This window comes from Anomaloglossus baeobatrachus, chromosome 3 (assembly GCF_048569485.1).
Source record: "Anomaloglossus baeobatrachus isolate aAnoBae1 chromosome 3, aAnoBae1.hap1, whole genome shotgun sequence".
Taxonomy (NCBI): Eukaryota; Metazoa; Chordata; class Amphibia; order Anura; family Aromobatidae; genus Anomaloglossus; species Anomaloglossus baeobatrachus.
Window position 1 is genome coordinate 542602450 of NC_134355.1, and position 22515 is coordinate 542624964.

At 46.6% G+C, this 22515-nt stretch overlaps 1 protein-coding gene across 2 annotated transcripts in view; it reads right to left on the reverse strand.

Moving 5' to 3' along the window:
- The window catches only part of CP (ceruloplasmin), a 235614-nt gene that overhangs the window by 53747 nt on the left and 159352 nt on the right, over nucleotides 1-22515 (reverse strand). For both annotated transcript variants that reach the window (XM_075340801.1, XM_075340802.1), the window contains exons 13-14: nucleotides 14939-15078; nucleotides 13306-13434 (exon numbers count right to left, since the gene is read on the reverse strand). In XM_075340801.1, the coding sequence (XP_075196916.1) occupies nucleotides 13306-13434; nucleotides 14939-15078 (269 nt within the window). The remainder of the gene's footprint in view (nucleotides 1-13305; nucleotides 13435-14938; nucleotides 15079-22515) is intronic.

Below are 22515 nucleotides of genomic sequence, written 5' to 3' on the forward strand. Positions count from 1 at the left end.
TCAGTTTTTGGCCAGGGCGATGTACACACTGCAGCCCAACTTGCTGTGAGTAATACTTGATTTTTGGAGGACATTATCCTCTTATTGATGCTTTTTTTATATTTAGTGTAGGGACCTACAGACATGAGGTCCCTTGACGAGGGTGTAGGCTTACGTTTTATGGCCATAAATACCAACAAAAACCTCATATTTTTTTGTTTGTACAGGATACAGCCAGGCCCCTTTCTGTTGGGCCTTGCATTGTAGAGTGTCTGTCCGTGCATGATATACAGTGGAGTACGGCTTGGCAGCCCGCCTGATCTAATAGAAGGGCGTTACCTAATAGGCTGCGGGTTTGTGACTGTGTCATCTGCATGTGAACAGCGCTCTATGCAAGCCACTTGTGTGCAGTTTTATCATCTAGCAGTCACCTCCCCTCCATTCCCTGAAGGTGTGTGTGTGATCTGCTTCTCCTGCACCTGTGATGCCTTCACTTAGTGGGGGTTTAGCTGTATCCTGCTAGAGCATCAGTTTTTGGCCAGGGCGATGTACACACTGCAGCCCAACTTGCTGTGAGTAATACTTGATTTTTGGAGGACATTATCCTCTTATTGTTGCTTTTTTTATATTTAGTGTAGGGACCTACAGACATGAGGTCCCTTGACGAGGGTGTAGGCTTACGTTTTATGGCCATAAATACCAACAAAAACCTCATATTTTTTTGTTTGTACAGGATACAGCCAGGCCCCTTTCTGTTGGGCCTTGCATTGTAGAGTGTCTGTCCGTGCATGATATACAGTGGAGTACGGCTTGGCAGCCCGCCTGATCTAATAGAAGGGCGTTACCTAATAGGCTGCGGGTTTGTGACTGTGTCATCTGCATGTGAACAGCGCTCTATGCAAGCCACTTGTGTGCAGTTTTATCATCTAGCAGTCACCTCCCCTCCATTCCCTGAAGGTGTGTGTGTGATCTGCTTCTCCTGCACCTGTGATGCCTTCACTTAGTGGGGGTTTAGCTGTATCCTGCTAGAGCATCAGTTTTTGGCCAGGGCGATGTACACACTGCAGCCCAACTTGCTGTGAGTAATCCTGTTGAGAGGGGTTCAGAATCTATATCAGAAAAGTCCGTGTTACCATCTGTCGATTCAGGTTCTGTAGATGAAAAGTTTACTTTGTTGGAGTTATGTTTTTTATTTTTCAAAATAGACTTTGGACCATGTTCATAGAATTTTCTAAAGTGGTGCCAATTGTACACCCTATTGCTTTCATAGTCCTTGGTATCACGTTTAAACTTTCCTTCTTTGAATACGGTAATAGAATCCTCCAATTTCATAAGATTGTCATTAATTTGCTCCTTAAGAGTTCTATATGAGTCCAAACTTGAATATTTTGCCAATGAAGCTTCCATATCTCTGACTTTTTTTTCCAGATCACTGAGTTTAGTATCTTCCTGTTCAATGATAAGACGTATTAATTTAGTGGAACATTCAGACAAAATCAGATCCCATTGTATAATAAATTCTGGGTTGAAATCAGTGGTGGGTCTTTTCTTGAGGCGTAGACCCCGAGGTATCATTTGTTTATCCAGGTATGCTTGCAAAGTTTTTTTGTCCCACCAAGTGCGAATACGCGCTGAAAGGATTTTTTCCAAGTCCCACATTAATTTATTCAATTCCACCTGGTCTTCAGTAAGAGTGGCAATGTTATTACATGAAAAAATCCTAGCTGCTTTGTCCAGTCTTCTCTGATCATTCACATTAAAAAATTCATCCATTGGTGATTTATCGTTAATGATCTCCATAATTGAGTTCAATATATAGGTATTCCACAAGTGTCAGGGTAAAAATAATTCACTTTACAGTATAAAAGTCCACACAATTTTGATACCCAAGGAGACACGGGGAATATATGCTAATTCCTTCGCATATTATATGGGCAGGGAGCTGGGGTTCACTCCACTGGGATCACCCCCTTCCTCTGTTTTAGTACATTCCCTGTCAGTATTCTGCCCCAGCACTGATCTGTTATTACTACAGAATTGCAAATAACAGCCCCACATCGGGCTCTGCACCACACACCACATCGGGCTCTGCACACCACAGACACATATGGCTCTGCACCGCACACACACATCGGACTCTGCACCGCACACACACATACAGTGCCTACAAGTAGTATTCAACCCCCTGCAGATTTAGCAGGTTTGATAAGATGCAAATAAGTTAGAGCCTGCAAACTTCAAACAAGAGCAGGATTTATTAACAGATGCATAAATCTTACAAACCAACAAGTTATGTTGTTCAGTTAAATTTTAATAAATTTTCAACATAAAAGTGTGGGTCAATTATTATTAAACCCCTAGGTTTAATATTTTGTGGAATAACCCTTGTTTGCAATTACAGCTAATAATCGTCTTTTATAAGACCTGATCAGGCTGGCACAGGTCTCTGGAGTTATCTTGGCCCACTCCTCCATGCAGATCTTCTCCAAGTTATCTAGGTTATTTGGTTGTCTCATGTGGACTTTAATCTTGAGCTCCTTCCACAAGTTTTCAATTGGGTTAAGGTCAGGAGACTGACTAGGCCACTGCTACACCTTGATTTTTTCCCTCTTGAACCAGGCCTTGGTTTTCTTGGCTGTGTGCTTTGGGTCGTTGTCTTGTTGGAAGATGAAATGACGACCCATCTTAAGATCCTTGATGGAGGAGCGGAGGTTCTTGGCCAAAATCTCCAGGTAGGTCGTGCTATCCATCTTCCCAGGGATGCGGACCAGATGGCCAGGCCCCTTGGCTGAGAAACAGCCCCACAGCATGATGCTGCCACCACCATGCTTGACTGTAGGGATGGTATTCTTGGGGTCGTATGCAGTGCCATCCAGTCTCCAAACGTCACGTGTGTGGTTGGCACCAAAGATCTCGATCTTGGTCTTATCAGACCAGAGAACCTTGAACCAGTCTGTCTCAGAGTCCTCCAAGTGATCATGAGCAAACTGTAGACGAGCCTTGACATGACGCTTTGAAAGTAAAGGTACCTTACGGGCTCGTCTGGAACGGAGACCATTGCGGTGGAGTACGTTACTTATGGTATTGACTGAAACCAATGTCCCCACTGCCATGAGATCTTCCTGGAGCTCATTCCTTGTTGTCCTTGGGTTAACCTTGACTCTTCGGACAAGCCTGGCCTCGGCACGGGTGGAAACTTTCAAAGGCTGTCCAGGCCGTGGAAGGCTAACAGTAGTTCCATAAGCCTTCCACTTCCGGATGATGCTCCCAACAGTGGAGACAGGTAGGCCCAACTCCTTGGAAAGGGTTTTGTACCCCTTGCCAGCCTTGTGACCCTCCACGATTTTGTCTCTGATGGCCTTGGAATGCTCCTTTGTCTTTCCCATGTTGACCAAGTATGAGTGCTGTTCACAAGTTTGGGGAGGGTCTAAATTAGCAAAAACCAGAGTGTAACTACTTTAAAAATTAGAAGTAACTAATTTTTAAAGTAGTTACACTCTGGTTTTTGCTAAAATATCTACTTTATGTCATTTATATTGGTATATAATTTAGGAGGGTCTTAATTAGTCAGAAAAGGCTGGAAAAAGAGATAATTAATCCAAACATGTGAAGCTCATTGTTCTTTGTGCCTGAAATACTTCTTAATACTTTAGGGGAACCAAACAGAATTCTGGTGGATTGAGGGGTTGAATAATAAATGACACTCTGAATAAACTTTTCACAATTTAAAAAAAAAATAAAAAAAGAAATAACATTCTTTTTTGCTGCAGTGCATTTCACACTTCCAGGCTGATCTACAGTCCAAATGTCACAATGCCAAGTTCATTCCGAATGTGTAAACCTGCTAAATCTGCAGGGGGTTGAATACTACTTGTAGGCACTGTATGGCTCTGCATCACACACACATCGGACTCTGCACCGCACACACACATATGGCTCTGCACTGCACACACACATAGGGCTCTGCACCACACACACACATATGGCTCTGCACCGCACACACACATATGGCTCTGCACAGCACACACACATATGGCTCTGCACCGCACACACACATAGGGCTCTGCACCGCACACACACATAGGGCTCTGCACCGCACACACACATAGGCCTCTGCACCGCACACACATAGGGATCTGCACCGCACACACATAGGGCTCTGCACCGCACACACACATAGGGCTCTGCACCGCACACACACATAGGGCTCTGCACCGCACACACACATAGGGCTCTGCACCGCACAAAGACATTGGGCTCTGCACCGCACACACACATAGGGCTCTGCACCCCCCACACACACATATGGCTCTGCACCGCACGCGCGCACACACACACACACACACACACACACGGCGCTCTGTACCGACCCCCCAACCATCGTTCTGCACTGACCCCACCCCCACCCCCATAGGGAACACATGTAGGGAATACATACTCACCCCTCCTCGGTCCCCGCCACTCCTGCACATTCGCCCGCTGTCTGTGCTCTGGACATATCAGCACAGTAGTGACGTCACCGCTGTCCTGAACTGTCAGACACAGACTGCACGGGCAGTGATGAGAAGCAGCGCAGCCTCTCATCAACGCTTTCAAATATATCGGCATCTGTGATCTGTGATGCCGGTATATTTGAAAGTGCGATCCTGAGCAGGGGGCCTGGTGCTGGCGGTGACACCGCTGCAGCCGCCGCCAGGCCCCTCCCCCAGGTCACGGACCCCACAGCAGTGCAGGGGGAGGTTGTGGGCAGAGTACGGGGTGCGGGGAATGTGTGGGAGAGTGCAGGGAAGGGGGCGGGGACTCATGCACTGTACCCGCCCAGCAGGGTGGCAACATGCTGTTTCCAGATTTGCATGTCAACATGGTCCTGCCCATGTTGACATGAAATGACCGGAAGCAGCAAAATCGCAGCAGGAGCGGTCACATTACCACTCTTAGCTTGGGGAGATGGGCTGATAGCAGGGCAGGTAAGTGCTCACTATCTACTTACCTGCCCCAATGTAGCCCAATAGGGTAATAATAAAAAAAGCAAATTAAGCCGGATAACCCCTTTAAAGGAACGAGCTTTAGATTAGACATTAGGAAAATCTTTCTGACAGTAAGGGCAGTCAGAGAGTGGAGCAAGCTACCATGGGAGGTGGTGAGCTCTTCTTCAATGGAAATCTTCAAGCGGAAACTTTTAAACATATAGCTGGGATGATTTAGGAAAGCCTGCACTCGCAGGGGGTTGGACCCGATGACCCATTAGGTCCTTCCAACTCTATCATTCTTTTATTCTATGATTCCTCTAATCTCTTTCTGAGGGCTGGTATATACCCTGCTTCCAGCTCCAGTAGTTGACTGTACCTGGAGAAGCCACGGCCAGCCAATAGATACAGTTAGGTCCAGAAATATTTGGACAGTGACACAATTTTCGCGAGTTGGGCTCTGCATGCCACCACATTGGATTTGAAATGAAACCTCTACAACAGAATTCAAGTGCAGATTGTAACGTTTAATTTGAAGGTTTGAACAAAAATATCTGATAGAAATTGTAGGAATTGTACACATTTCTTTACAAACACTCCACATTTTAGGAGGTCAAAAGTAATTGGACAAATAAACCAAACCCAAACAAAATATTTTTATTTTCAATATTTTGTTGCGAATCCTTTGGAGGCAATCACTGCCTTAAGTCTGGAACCCATGGACATCACCAAACGCTGGGTTTCCTCCTTCTTAATGCTTTGCCAGGCCTTTACAGCCGCAGCCTTCAGGTCTTGCTTGTTTGTGGGTCTTTCCGTCTGAAGTCTGGATTTGAGCAAGTGAAATGCATGCTCAATTGGGTTAAGATCTGGCGATTGACTGGGCCATTGCAGAATGTTCCACTTTTTTGCACTCATGAACTCCTGGGTAGCTTTGGCTGTATGCTTGGGGTCATTGTCCATCTGTACTATGAAGCGCCGTTCGATCAACTTTGCGGCATTTGGCTGAATCTGGACTGAAAGTATATCCCGGTACACTTTAGAATTCATCCGGCTACTCTTGTCTGCTGTTATGTCATCAATAAACACAAGTGACCAAGTGCCATTGAAAGCCATGCATGCCCATGCCATCACGTTGCCTCCACCATGTTTTACAGAGGATGTGGTGTGCCTTGGATCATGTGCCGTTCCCTTTCTTCTCCAAACTTTTTTCTTCCCATCATTCTGGTTGTCAGGTTTCCGGGATTTCCAGTTCTCTTTTGAAAGAGCTTGCCCTCGGTTAAGATGGAGTTTACTGTTCTGTTGCCCTACTTCCTGTCCAGCTGCTTAAAAGGCCGCCTCTAAGCCTAGTCCAGTGCCTGAGTATACTGCTTGCTGTGTGCTCCTGCTTTGCTGCTCCTAATTCTTGATTGCCTTTGGATCCTCCTGAAAGACTACCGACACCGTCTCTGGACCGTACCCCGTTTTCTTCAAGCTGTGCCCGGACTCCGTCTGCCATCTTCGGTCAGCACTTCTGCCCGGTACCTTACGGTTCGTAACCACTCTGGACTATCATCCCGTACGGACACTTCTGGACTTTACCACTTGCCCCTTGTGTCCCGGCTGCTGCGCCTTTAGGCCTTCCGGGGTGATTGCCAGACAGTCCCTGTATAGGGGTTCGCTCTTGGTGGTCTCCCTGGGGGAGTCTGGTGCGTGGCCCCGGGAATTCCCTTCGCTCCGTTTCGGGAAGGTATTTCGTGTATTATTGTTCTACTGTGTTTGTTCCGTTGTGTACCTATCGTGGTTACCTGTTATAAACATATTTGTACCAAGAACTCGTCTCTGGTTGTCATTGCCCTAACGCTATCGAAATCCTCAGAACATACAATAGTATTACATTATACTCAGGCCATAAAAAGGATTTCGCTGGGGCAATGACTGAGACACGAGTAGATCAGCTCTTTTCCATGATTAACTCCTTGCAGCAGGAGATGGAGGCGGTACAAACTAAACTTAGAGATGTGGAGGCACAGCTGGGCCATGATCACCAGGTACTGGGTCCGGCTATTCAGGATTTGCAAGTCAGAGTGGAGGCTCAGGAAGCCGTCCCCACTACGTCCGTATCAGCTGCCGGTATGCCTAGGTTACCCCCATTCCATTTCAATGGTGATCGTAGTCAGTTTCGTGGATTTATCAACCAATGTATACTGTTTTTTGATGTACATGCTGATTATTACCGTTCTGACCGGTCAAAAGTGTTATGTATAATCATGTTATTAACCTCACGAGCACTGGCTTGGGCTAATCCTATGATAGAGAATCGGGATATCCGTTTAAATCACCTGGATGACTTTCTGACCGCAATGGCGCAAATGTTTGATGATCCGAATCGCCGTGCTACCGCTGAATCGGCTCTCCTTTCCTTACGTCAGGGAAAGCGTTCTGTCGTTGAATACGCCACTGAGTTCAAGAGGTTAGTGGTAGACACCGACTGGGGAAACAATGCATTATTGTCTGTTTTCAGAAAAGGTTTGTCCGGTACCATCAAGGATGAGTTAGCCCGTTCCGAATCTCCAGGGGATTTTGAACTGTTTCTCCAGCACTGTGTGCGTATTGATACCCGCTTGACGGAACGTAGACAGGAAAAATGGGCAGCTGTAAACCGAGTAACCAACCTTGCGTTTCCTTCCAGAGAACCCGCTCCCAGGACGCCACGGGAGGCCGAGGACGTTCCTATGCAAGTGGACTCTCTGCAAAAGTGAGAGACCAACGAACGTCGTGAACACCGGCTCCGTGAGCGTTTATGTTTCTATTGCGGTCAATCGGACCATTTCTTGATCGACTGCCCGAGACGTCCAAATCGCCCAAATAAGGTATTGGCAGCCATGGCAGAGTGTGACAACACGGACGCAGAGTCCTATATCTCTGAGGCAAGTGGACACCTGGATGCGGTATTTCCCTTGACTGTAATGTCAACATCACCGCAGGACTCAGAAGGGAAATATACCCATTGTTCGCTTCCCATTCAGATCCGGTGGGAGGGACAGCTAATACCTACATCGGCAATGATAGACTCTGGGGCAGGGGGAAATTTCATGGACTCTTCTTTTGCCAGGAAACACGGTATCCGGACTCAGCAAAGAGCCTCACCGGTTACCATGGAGACGGTAGACGGATCTCCGTTAGTTTCTGGACCAGTTGATCGGGAAACAGTACCCCTAGAATGCCTGATGAAGCCGGGTCAGCAGGAGACTCTTGTTTTCATGTTGATTTCTTCTCCTCATTTTCCGATTATTCTAGGAATTCCGTGGCTACGGTCTACAAATCCAGTCATCGATTGGGAGACTAAGGAAATATCCTTCCCACCGCAGAGTGGTCCGACCATTAGTCCAACTGTACCGGTTCCAGTAACACCGAATGCGGAGGGCACTGTACAGGTACCTGTTTTACCCCCGGTTTATCATGACTTCGCTGATATATGCGACAAAAGAAAAGCCGATCGGCTTCCCCCACATAGACCGTATGATTGCCCCATAGACTTACTCCCAGGGGCGCAGATCCCGTTTGGGCATGTCTACCCGTTGGCGGCACCTGAGCTAGAAGCACTAAAAGAGTACATCGATGAAAGTCTAGCTAAGGGATTTATTCGCCCGTCTACCTCACCAGCAGGGGCACCCATCTTTTTCGTGAAAAAGAAAGAGGGGACTCTGAGACCCTGTATTGACTACCGGGAACTGAATAAAATAACCATCCGGAACCGATATCCGTTACCGTTGATTCCTGAGCTATTGGAGAGAGTCCAACAGGCAAAAATATTCACTAAATTGGATCTCCGTGGGGCATATAATCTACTTCGCATACGTCCGGGAGACGAGTGGAAGACCGCGTTCCGATGTCGGTATGGACATTATGAGTACCTAGTGATGCCTTTTGGACTTTGTAACGCTCCCGCGGCTTTCCAACATCTAGTTAACGATATTTTTAGGGATATAATGGACCAATTCATGGTGATTTATCTGGATGATATCCTGATCTTTTCTGATTCCCTACAGGAACACCAGGAGCACGTCAAGACCGTACTGACCCGTCTGAGAGATAACCACCTGTACATTAAACTGGAGAAATGCGAATTCCATTGCTCACAAATACAATTCTTAGGTTATGTCATCTCTCCTCAGGGACTGAACATGGAGTCTGGCAAGATACAAGCAATTCTAGACTGGCCGGAACCGGGAAACATCAAAGAGGTACAACGCTTTGTCGGTTTTGCCAACTTTTACCGACGCTTTATCCGTAACTTTTCAGAGATCGTCCGTCCCATCACTCTGTTAACCAAAAAAGGACAGAAGTTTGTGTGGTCCGCCCAGGCCCAGGAAGCTTTCAATCGTCTCAAGGTATGTTTTACCTCAGCGCCAATATTAGTACATCCGAATCCCGCACTTCCCTTTATCGTGGAAGTCGACGCTTCCGACTATGCATTAGGGGCAATCCTTTCTCAAAGGACTGGGGACAAGAGTCTCTTGCATCCGTGTGCTTTCTTTTCTCGCCGGTTGTCCCCTGCAGAAAGGAACTATGACATTGCGGACAAGGAATTGTTGGCGATTATTTCAGCTTTTAAGGAATGGAGACACCACTTACAGGGAGCTGCGCAGCAAGTGATAGTACTCACAGATCATCGTAACCTGGAGTTTCTTAAATCTGCCAGGTGCCTGTCTCCACGGCAAGCCCGTTGGAGCCTATTCCTTAACCAGTTCAATTTTATCGTTACATACCGTCCAGGTTCACGTAATGGGAAAGCCGATGCCTTGTCCCGAATCCACGCCGTGGACTCAGTGCCTGGAACCCCGTCTCAGACCGTGTTATCGGATGCCAATTTCGTTGGAGTAATCCAGGACCAGGACTTGTGGAAGGACATCAAGCTGGCCTATGATGGTGACGTATTTCTTGCTGCCCCCCCGAATGATGTAACTCTGGTTCTTCGGAATGGTGTGTGGTTGAGAGAGCGACGCATTTATGTCCCGGAGGCCGTAAGACTTCGGGTTCTCAAGTTGGTTCATGACTCCGTGTTGGCCGGTCATAGGGGGGTACAGAAGACGCAGGAATTTCTGAGCCGTTTTTTCTGGTGGCCTACCTGTTTAAAGGACGTAAAGGACTATGTCCACTCATGTGTGGTTTGTGCCCGGTGCAAGGTCCCTCGTGTGGCTCCTACGGGACTCCTCCAACCGTTACCCGTTCCATCTCGCCCTTGGGGTTCTATCTCAATGGATTTTATTGTGGAGTTGCCAGTCTCAGGCGGTCACAATACCATTTTAGTGGTGGTGGATCGGTTGACAAAAGCTGCTCACTTTATTCCGTGTACCGGTCTTCCCTCAGCCGCAGAGACAGTGGATTTGGTTATCCAGAACGTATTCCGATTACATGGGGTACCAGACGAGATCATCTCTGACCGGGGCGTGCAGTTTACGTCTAGATTCTGGAAGGGGTTTTGTATGGCACTCCAGATTGATGTCTGTTTGTCTTCTGCATACCATCCTCAGACAAATGGGCAAACCGAACGGACTAACCAAACCCTGGAACAATACCTTCGATGTTATGTCAGCCATCTGCAGGACGATTGGTTGAAGATGCTTCCGTTGGCGGAGTTTTCGTATAACAACACTCAGAGCAGCTCCACTAAGGTAACGCCCTTTTTCGCTAACTTGGGTTACCATCCGAATGTTTTGCCTAGGTCACCGGTTGCGGTTTCTGTGCCTGCGGTGGAGGACAGATTGACAGAGCTACGACAAAATCTGGAGGTTCTAAAGGACACTGTGGCTACGGCTCAGGAGCGTTACAAGAGGTCGGCAGACACTCACCGGAGTCCGGCACCCATGTATAAGGTAGGGGACTCTGTATGGTTATCCACCAAAAACCTGAGATTGGGTGTTCCTTCGCAGAAGCTGGGACAAAAATTCATCGGTCCGTTTAGGATCACCGGGATCGTGAGCCCTGTGGCCTGTCGGCTGCGGTTACCGCACCATCTAAAGGTACACCCGGTCTTTCATGTTTCTCTCCTCAAACCCGTTTCTCCTAATACATTTCATGGTCGTGTCGTGCCTCCTCCTCCGCCTGTGATGGTTGACGGCGAGGAGCAGTTCGTGGTTGAGGACATTATTGACTCCCGGCTCCATCGTCGTCGGCTTCAGTATCTGGTACGTTGGCAGGGGTACGCCCCCGAGGACGATTCCTGGGAACCGGTGGGTAACATTCGGGCACCCCGGAAGATTGCTCAGTTTCATTGGCGGTACCCGGACAAGCCAGGCCCTAATCCGTCCTGAGGCCGTTTCTGGGGGGGGAGTAATGTCAGGTTTCCGGGATTTCCAGTTCTCTTTTGAAAGAGCTTGCCCTCGGTTAAGATGGAGTTTACTGTTCTGTTGCCCTACTTCCTGTCCAGCTGCTTAAAAGGCCGCCTCTAAGCCTAGTCCACTGCCTGAGTATACTGCTTGCTGTGTGCTCCTGCTTTGCTGCTCCTAATTCTTGATTGCCTTTGGATCCTCCTGAAAGACTACCGACACCGTCTCTGGACCGTACCCCATTTTCTTCAAGCTGTGCCCGGACTCCGTCTGCCATCTTCGGTCAGCACTTCTGCCCGGTACCTTCCGGTTCGTAACCACTCTGGACTATCATCCCGTACGGACACTTCTGGACTTTACCACTTGCCCCTTGTGTCCCAGCTGCTGCGCATTTAGGCCTTCCGGGGTGATTGCCAGACAGTCCCTGTATAGGGGTTCGCTCTTGGTGGTCTCCCTGGGGGAGTCCGGTGCGTGGCCCCGGGAATTCCCTTCGCTCCGTTTCGGGAAGGTATTTCGTGTATTATTGTTCTACTGTGTTTGTTCCGTTGTGTACCTATCGTGGTTACCTGTTATAAACATATTTGTACCAAGAACTCGTCTCTGGTTGTCATTGCCCTAACGCTATCGAAATCCTCAGAACATACAATAGTATTACACTGGTACAGGTTGATCTTTGTCTCATCTGTCCATAGAATACTTTTCCAGAACTGAGCTGGCTTCATGAGGTGTTTTTCAGCAAATTTAACTCTGGCCTGTCTATTTTTGGAATTGATGAATGGTTTGCATCTAGATGTGAACCCTTTGTATTTACTTTCATGGAGTCTTCTCTTTACTGTTGACTTAGAGACAGATACACCTACTTTACTGAGAGTGTTCTGGACTTCAGTTGATGTTGTGGACGGGTTCTTCTTCACCAAAGAAAGTATGCGGCGATCATCCACCACTGTTGTCATCCGTGGACGCCCAGGCCTTTTTGAGTTCCCAAGCTCACCAGTCAATTCCTTTTTTTCTCAGAATGTACTCGACTGTTGATTTTGCTACTCCAAGCATGTCTACTATCTCTCTGATGGATTTTTTCTTTTTTTTTAGCCTCAGGATGTTCTGCTTCACCTCAATTGAGAGTTCCTTAGACCGCATGTTGTCTGGTCACAGCAACAGCTTCCAAATGCAAAACCACACACCTGTAATCAACCCCAGACCTTTTAACTACTTCATTGATTACAGGTTAACGAGGGAGACGCCTTCAGAGTTAATTGCAGCCCTTAGAGTCCCTTGTCCAATTACTTTTGGTCCCTTGAAAAAGAGGAGGCTATGCATTACAGAGCTATGATTCCTAAACCCTTTCTCCGATTTGGATGTGAAAACTCTCATATTGCAGCTGGGAGTGTGCACTTTCAGCCCATATTATATATATAATTGTATTTCTGAACATGTTTTTGTAAACAGCTAAAATAACAAAAATGGTGTCACTGTCCAAATATTTCTGGCCCTGACTGTATCTCTGCAGTAGTTTTTCCATAGGAGTTCAATAGGACATATGGACAGGCACTATCTTCATGAGGCGCACCCTTTAAAGAGTACCTGTCATTTATTTATTTTTTTCACTACCTAACATGTAGCAGGTTAGTGGTGTCTGGGATCATGAGACTCATGGTTTGCTTAGTTTCTGCCTGGGTGCCCATGAGCTCAATAGAAGATCTACGTGCCTGTGGACAAGGTGGGGTATGGGCACTTTCTATTGAGCTCATACACTGCTTTGTTCAATGTGCTGCACAGTGGCTTTTTAGTAATTGTTGAGGTTATAAACAGCCCTAATCCCACTGATTTCCTGCATAAAACCTTTTAAAAAAATATATAAATGAGACATATTCTTTGTGCAAACCATTCAATCATATTCCTCAACTATCACTTCAGAGAAAATCCACAATGGGTCCCAGTGACCATAATCATATTGGGAGCTGAGAAAAAATAGAGAAGAAATGGTAGGACTCTGCATTTTTTTTATCACGCAATCTGTCCATCCATCCATCTATTGTGACGAATAATCTTACCAGGTTCTGTCGCCTTTACTTCATTATTTTCCAGTTTCACGCCATGTGCATATATTGAATACGGTCTACTTGCATTGTTTTTAAACATAATTTTAATGCTATCTCCCATGTTTGCTTTTAGTATTGGACCTGTTAAATGAAGGATCGACATGTAGAACTTGTTGGTATTTGACTGCATGCTTTGTTAGTATACATACAGTATATATATATATATATATATATATATATATATATATATATATATATATATATTTATATTATGGTATAATAAACTATAGATTAGTGGCTATTTGTTGTATTCAGTCTAGGTCAGATTCATGTATCTGTGTGTTTTGGTCTGGGGCTGTTCAGTTCAGGTCAGGAGAACCATGTCTGCTCCATGTATCACAGACCGCCACACATGGGTATGTGAAAACTGACCAAGGGCCGCTTTACACGCTACGACATCGCTAAAGCGATGTCGTTGGGGTCACGGAATTTGTGACGCACATCCGGCCGCGTTAGCGATGTCGTTGCGTGTGACACATATGAGCGATTTTGAATCGTTGCAAAAACATTCAAAATCGCTAATCGGGGACATGGGGGTCCATTCCCAATTATCGTTGCTGCTGCAGGTACGATGTTGTTCGTCGTTCCTGCGGCAGCACACATCGCTATGTGTGACACCACAGGAATGAGGAACCTCACCTTACCTGCGTCCGCCGGCAATGAGGAAGGAAGAAGGTGGGTGGGATGTTGCGTCCCGCTCATCTCCGCACCTCCGCTTTATTGGCCGGCCGCTTAGTGACGTTGTGGTGACGTCGCGGTGACGCCGAACACACCTCCCCCTTGAGGGAGGGTTTGTTCGGTGGTCACAGTGACGTCACTGAACAGGTATGTGCATGTGACGCTGCCGTAGCGATAATGTTCGCTACGGCAGCGGTCACCACATATCGGCCGTACGACGGGGGCGGGTGCTATTGCGTTCAACATCGCCAGCAAATGCTAGCAATGTCGTAGCGTGTAAAGCGGCGCTTACACTTATAGACATTGTCATCACACAGTTTTTAACCATATACATCCCAGTATCTTCCACACTTCTTTATACTTTAGCATTTCTCTACAATGAAGGTGCCTGTATATGCTGATAATGAAGTGTTCTGCTGCTGAGACCTTTAGCAATCAGTTGCAATCTGTGGGAGAACTTGGAAGTGTCCAGTTTTCTTGCAAGGCCACCATAAAGAAAAAACAAATGCTACGCAGTTCCCATTACAACCAAGGGTTGTATTGTCTAATGCAAGGATATATTAGGTCCTCCACAGCTCTGCTTCATAGCTGTTAGATGAGGGTCCTGCACCCTCTTTCTAATATCAGTGTTACTCATTAGGTATTACAGGTAAACAAGGGAACTTCACGCTGTAGATGCTCACACCTTTTCCTCATCCTATAGGTATAGGACCCCCCAATCTGTGCCAGCTGGTAGGATTGATTTACTATTAGACACAAGTCACTTGGTCACTGCCTAAACATTTATAGAGATGTGTTTCTGCATCCATTGTGACAGAGTTTATCATCAGTATTGGTTTATCCAGATTTTATTATAGTATGAACAGCGTAGAAATGTTTGTATGAACACCAAAGGCATATTACTTACCTAGGATAGCCAAATGCTCTTGGTCTCCAGTTCTTTCCTTTTGTACCGTGAAGGTCTTGTCTGTGTATTCCCGATATACTGCTTTTTTGTACTTGGGACCAATAGAAGTTCGAGTTTTATTTAAAAAGACGTCCCCTGGGCTTTAGAGAATCGAGAGATTAGATTATGTAAACTGATATAATTACGTCATGGTGAGATGTAAGAGAAAGTGAAGGGATGCCAACCACCATCCCATGTTTATTAGTGAAAAGCATACAGTTAATAGATCTTTAGCTTTCATTGTTTATTAAGACATTTGAGCCCCCCGAACGTCCAATATCTCACAGAGATACAGAGATTTACTAAGAAACAAGCTCCAAAATATTGGCTTAGTTTGGCATAGAAACTTAAAACACCTTTTTTAGGCCTCATGCAAGCGTTGAGTATTTGGTGAGTTTTTTACGTCAGTATTTTTTGCCAAAACCAGAAGTGCGACAGGAAAAGAATATTAGAAATGTACCGCCCCGCGCTTGGCTGCAGACAAGCTGCTCGGATCCGGGCTCGTTAGTGGGTGGCTCGAGTGCCTCCGGACCCGGGGTCACTTCTCTCTGAAAGGGGATGCTGGCGCTTTTGGTGGGGGTTAGGTAGGTGCATGGCCGGAGCCGCGCTTGAGTTCGTGACGCCACCCACGGGATGTGGTGAAGGTAGACACCACCGCTGCAGTTACGGGGCACCCAGGGGAGATGTTTATGCAGCAAGTTGTTAACCCCTCCGTGGGCAGGGATAGTGGCCCCGGGACCCGTTGGGGGTAGCTGGGCGGTGCAGGGCAGTGCGTGGCCGGATGGCACTGTTGTACTCACTGTTATTGACACACACAAGTCTCTGGTAAACCAAGTTGATGATGGTCGGTGCCCGCAGCCGGCTGCATCTAGTCCCCCACCCAGTTCGGTGGTCTTGGCCTTTCTCCTGCACCGTGTTGTGTATATGTGGACTGCCTGCGCTTCAGTGACGGGAGTCCGCTCCCCGGCTTTGTGCTTGTCGGGAGAGCCCTTTTGCCCGCAGACGCTGGCCCGTGGGATCTCTCTTCCTGTGCGGTGGCTTTCTATCCCCCTCTGTGGGCTGTTGTCTTCAGTCAGGACTTGGGTGGGAAAGGACCTATAGTCCAGACTGCAATCAGTTAATTAACTCAGTCCAGTGGATTCTGGACCTCGTTTCAGGGTCTGAGTACCCCCTGTGTGCTCTGCTTTCCGAGTCGGTTCCCCGGGTTGGTACCGGCGGGCCACTACCCTGTCTTGGTCCACCACGGTTCCATCGAGCCGTCTTCCCGGCTCCTGCAGGCTAAGGCCACCGTTTGCCTCCTAGCCAAAGGTGCCCGGGCTCCAACCCCAGCACCTCTCAGACTCCTTCACTCCTCACTCACTACTCAAACTAATCTGCACTACTGTTTCCTGCCTCAGGCCCTCTGAACTCCTCGGTGGGCGTGGCCAACTGCCTTGCTCCACCCCCTGGTGTGTTCATCAAGCACTGAGGGAGGTGACTAGGTTTTAATGGTTGGCTGATGACACCTTTTTGGGGGACAGGTGTTGTGCGGGGGTCTATCTGTGACAACCTGGCTAGTCCAGGGCGACACAGAAACACTCCAATAGGCCATTCAAAACACATACATTTTCTTTTAATCTAAAACATCCTATTGTAGCTCTGGCAGTATGTTCTAGGTAGTTGTCCTGCTTGGAGGTGAACCTATGCCCCAGTCTGAAGTATTTTACAGCATCTAACAGGTTTTCCTTAAGGATTGCCTCGTATTTATTTCCATCCATCTTCCCATCAACTCTGACCAGCTTTCCTGTTCCTGCTGAAGAAAAGCCTCACAACATGATGCTGCCACCACCATGTGTGATGATGGGGATGATGTTTTCAGGGTGATGTGCAGTGTTAGAACAATCAAAATAAATAAGGGAGTCAAATTGAACCAAAAACACTAAAGATCCCTTTAAAACAGAATTTTTATTATTTTCAATTAAAATACATGAAAAATTATTACAAATACCCGTGTAAATACGACAACAAAACAAGTACACAATTATATAGTCAGAGGGGAGGGACCCAGGGCAAGATTCCCTAATTTATTCCTTTGTAGCCGCGGAGGTAGGCACCCTAAATAATATGATATGGCGCCCCCGCTTAATAAAGGCTGACCCTCTATAACCCTATACTGAACAAGGTAAATTGTGCTGCTATACTCAATGTGGGGAGAAAAACACATAGTGAAATGTATCTACAAATAATATATATATGGGTGGTCAGATGATTAGCAGAACATTCCCCACAGTCCAAAAGATAGAATCATTACTGGGCAGAATGGGGGTATTTATTAGTATATCAGAAACTAAAGCCCGCTACACACGCTTCAATATATCTCACAATCCGTCGTTGGGGTCAAGTTGTAAGTGACGCACATCCGGCATCGTTTGTGAGGTATCTGCGTGTGACAGCTACATGCGATCAGGATTGAACGCAAAACCGTTGATCGCAAACACATCGTATCATTCTCTAGAATTGAGCGTTTTGTTGCACGAACCTAGTCAATTGTAACGTGTGACATCCCTCATACGATTTTGTTGTCTGATGCTATGTGCGCAGGTGTGCGCTCTGCACCGCAGCTTAAAAAAGGTCTGCTTCAGAGCGCAGCTGAAAAGCTGCGTTCTGAAGCGCCTCACAATGTCTGTCATGCACTAATCTCTGTCAGTCCGTCACTATCTATGTCCCTCACTCTCAGTCCATGTCAGTCTATCCCCCTCTCTCATATACTCACCGATCCCCGGCGCTGCACGGCTTTCTCACTGCTCCGGCGGCTTTTACTGTTTTGAAAAAGCCGGCCGCCCATTAAACAATTTCGTATTCCCTGCTTTCCCCGCCCACCAGCGCCTATGATTGGTTACAGTGAGACACGCCCCCACTCTGAGTGACAGGTGTCACACTGCACCCAATCACAGCAGCCGGTGGGCGTGTCTATACTGTGTAGTGAAATAAATAATTAAATAATTAAAAAAAACGGCGTGCGGTTCCCCCCAATTTTAATAACAGCCAGATAAAGCCATACGGCTGAAGGCTGGTATTCTCAGGATGGGGAGCTCCACGTTATGGGGAGCCCCCCACCCTAACAATATCAGCCAACAGCCGCCCAGAATTGCCGCATACATTATATGCGACAGTTCTGGGACTGTATCCGGCTCTTCCCGATTTACCCTGGTGCGTTGGCAAATCGGGGTAATAAGGAGTTATTGGCAGCCCATAGCTGCCAATAAGTCCTAGATTAATCATGTCAGGCGTCTATGAGACACCCTCCATGATTAATCTGTAAGTTACAGTAAATAAACACACACACCCGAAAAAATCCTTTATTAGAAATAAAAACACACACATATACCCTGGTTCACCACTTTAATCAGCCCCAAAAAGCCCTCCTTGTCCGGCGTAATCCAGGATGATCCAGCGTCGCTTCCAGCACTGCTGCATGGAGGTGACCGGAGCCGCAGCAGACACAGCCGCTCAGGTCACCTCCACACAGCAAATGAAGACAGCCGTGCGATCAGCTGCTGTCACTGAGGTTACCCGCGGCCACCGGTGGATGCAGCGGTGGCCGCGGGTAACCTCAGTGACAGCAGCTGATCGCGCGGCTGTCTTCATTACCTGCGTGGAGGTGACCGGAGCGGCTGTGTCTGCTGCGGCTCCGGTCACCTCCATGCAGCTGCGGTGGAAGCGACGCTGGATCATCCTGGATTACGCCGGACAAGGAGGGCTTTTTGGGGCTGATTAAAGTGGTGAACCAGGGTATATGTGTGTGTTTTTATTTCTAATAAAGGATTTTTTCGGGTGTGTGTGTTTATTTACTGTAACTTACAGATTAATCATGGAGGGTGTCTCATAGACGCCTGACATGATTAATCTAGGACTTATTGGCAGCTATGGGCTGCCAATAACTCCTTATTACCCTGATTTGCCAACGCACCAGGGTAAATCGGGAAGAGCCGGATACAGTCCCAGAACTGTCGCATATAATGTATGCGGCAATTCTGGGCGGCTGTTGGCTGATATTGTTAGGGTGGGGGGCTCCCCATAACGTGGAGCTCCCCATCCTGAGAATACCAGCCTTCAGCCGTATGGCTTTATCTGGCTGGTTTTAAAAATGGGGGGAACCGCACGCCGTTTTTTTTAATTATTTAATTATTTATTTCACTACACAGTATAGACACGCCCACCGGCTGCTGTGATTGGGTGCAGTGTGACACCTGTCACTCAGAGTGGGGGCGTGTCTCACTGCAACCAATCATAGGTGCCGGTGGGCGGGGAAAGCAGGGAATACGAAATTGTTTAATGGGCGGCCGGCTTTTTCAAAACAGTAAAAGCCGCCGGAGCAGTGTGAATGCCGTGCAGCGCTGGGGATCGGGGATTTGTGAGTATATGAGAGAGGGCTGCTCAATTCAGTTACTCAGGAGTTTAGCGGTCACCGGTGAGTCCTTCACCAGTGACCGCTAATCAGGACGCGACACAGACAGAGCCGCAGCATCACAATGAAGTCGGGTGAAGTTCACCCGAGTTCATTCTGACAGTGCGGCTCTGTCTGTGTCTGCTGTCATCTGCCATTCAGCTCTGCTACATGGCTGTCTGTGTCTGCTGTCAGCGGTCATGTAGCAGAGCTGAATGGCAGATGACATAGTAAAAACGCATCCCTACACATTACACACGCTTGGCAAGTCAATAATTAAAAAAAAAAAAAAGGTGCTCAATGCATACGTCACAGAACACATGATCTAAAGGATCGCACACAAAATTGACCAATTTAACATAGACTACTAACGCACGTGTGACAGCAAATGAACGACCAACGTGAAATCTCATAGATCCCGTATGCAACCTGGGCGTGTCACATCGCAAATGCGATTGTACAACTAATTGCAACGTGTAAAGTGGGCTTAAGGCTTCCACAGAAGATATTAAGATCACCAAACCCCACAATACATATTAATCCTAAAACGGGAGTGAAGATGATGACCAATTAGTTTGCTACAATAGCTGTATCTAAACATAGAACACTCTAGTCACATATGATAAACCATCCATATAAAACAAGAGGCCTCCTCAGGGCTAAGGTTAGTCAATTATTCGTTCAATCTGCTGACACAATACATCCACAATGTGTAATAATAAACATGAATAAATCAGGCTATACATATATAAACAATATGCTCAACAGCAAATGCTTGGCTCTTGCCAGAACCTATCAATGTGCAATAACAAGGCTAAATTAAACATGCAAAAATGTGCCCAGTGGCACATACTTAGTGTCATGATCCAGGACCGGTATTCTCCACTCCAGAGTTTCACAGACCTGGTCATGTCAGGGGTTAACTCCCATCAGCCTCTTTCTGGTTTCAGGAGACACTATATATGGTCTCTGAACCTGCATTCCTGTGCTGGTTATAGTTTTGCTCTGCAGCCTGTGACTTGCTCTGGTGAGAATTCCTTTTTCATCTGACTCCTTTTTACCGTGCCCTGACCTGTACTCTCCCCCGTTCGTCTCTGTTGTTTGTATTTCCCTCAGCATACCTGATCTCCCGACTCTGTTCTGTTTTCTGACTTGATTTTTATCCTCCCTTTGCTGTGACTTGACTTCCTGGCTAGACCTTGACTGTTTGACTACTCTATTGTCCCCTGGTGGTTCGCCTGTTAACTACATGCTAAAGTTACTCAGCTGTACTTCAGCTGTCTTTCTGTTACAGTGTTACTTTGACTCTCCTTCGCTACTCTGCTGCCACCTAGTGGGGAATACGCCGTACTGCATCTCACTTGCCCTTTGTACAGAATGACACTTAGCTTATAGCTAGGACCTGACGCGTTTTCCCCCCTTTCACAATAGCATTCTAGAAGCCCAATTTAGCTTGTTCAGTGTAGGGTTATAGAGGGTCAGCATTCGTTGACCGAGGGCGCCATCTCGTATTATTTAGGGTGCCAGCCTCCACAACTAGCAAGGGATGAACTAGGGAATCTTGCCCTGGGTCCCTCCCCTCTGACTATATCATTGCATACTTGATTTGTTATTGTATTCACACAGGTTTGTGTAATTTTTTATGTATTTTTATTGAAAATAATAAAAATTCTGTTTTAAAGGGCTGTTTAGTGTTTTTGGATTGCTGTACAGTGTTAGCCTGAGTTCAAATGTCCAGTAATCATCCTTTAGAACGTATCCAGCAGAGATCTGTTGTCAAAATGATTTCTGGCAGATCCGGGAGTCTATGGAGGACGGATCTGTTAATGGATTGCTATTTATCTTTCATTTGTAATGGAAAGAAAAACTGATCCGTTACAAATGCATGTAAAACGAAGGGCCAAAAAGCAATCTGTTAATGGATCCGTCCTCCATAGACTCACACATTAAATAAACTGATCCATCAGACATCACTTACTGTATTTAACTACGAGTTTGTAGAACTTTTTTGCAAACTGATCTCTGCAGGATCCATTCTAACTGATGATTGCTGGACATATTAACTCAGCCTTAAGGCCACTTTACACACAGAGATAAATCTGTGGCAGATCTGTGGTAGATCTGTGGCTGCAGTGAAATTGTGGACAATCAGTGCCAGGTTTGTGGCTGTGTACAAATGGAACAATATGTCCATGATTTCACTGCAACCACAGATCTGCCAAAGATTTATCTCTGTGTGTAAAGTGGCTTTTAGTTTTCAGCCACACAGAGTTTTACATTCAGTCCAAAAAGTTCTACTTTGGGCTCATCTGACCAGAGCACCTTCTTCCACATGCCATTTAGGGAACAAAGATAGCAGACATTGATGACTAGGTGTTACCACTTGAATTTGTATCTCCACACAGTCAGACCTTGTTTAACACTAGAAGTCCCAGAGAGGGGTTATTTAACATTTCTACCTTTGGAACCCAGAGAGCTTGAAATTTCTGGGTCTTCTAGTGTTAATGATTCGTGCAAAACGCAAGTGGGGAAGTGGGGATTGTGGGGAAGTAGCTGAAACCAGTGGTTTATTGCCAATAGTAGCAGACCATGCCATCCAAACAATATAATTTCAAAGTATTTGGCATCCTGGATGCAGTTACAGTTGAAACTCATTTTTGGATCAGGGAAGTGTCAGCTCTGTCCCATCATTCTCCTTGTGTGTCTGAGCTCTAACGTCTCAACGGGATGGGCGTCATTATGTCACTACATTGCACCCACTGTGCAGAGCTTCAGACCACATGCTGCAGAGGCTGGAATAGTGGGGAAGAGAAGAGTGAATTTTAAAAAAAAAAAAGAGACAACTTTTATGGGGACATTCTGTGAATGGGTTTGTACTGTGTGTGGGTGATATATTCTGGGGTCATCATACTGTGTTGGGAGCACTGTGAGTAATAAGGATAAAAAAAAGAATCAGGTTCAATGCTGCGCTAGAAACCAACCTCTTTTGTGGAATACAGCTGGAAGGGGTCATATACACTCTACTGGGAGCACTGTGAGGGCATCATACTTATTGTGTGTCTGGAGGTATTCACTGTGAGAGATCATGCTGTGTTTGTTGGGTTTTTTTGTT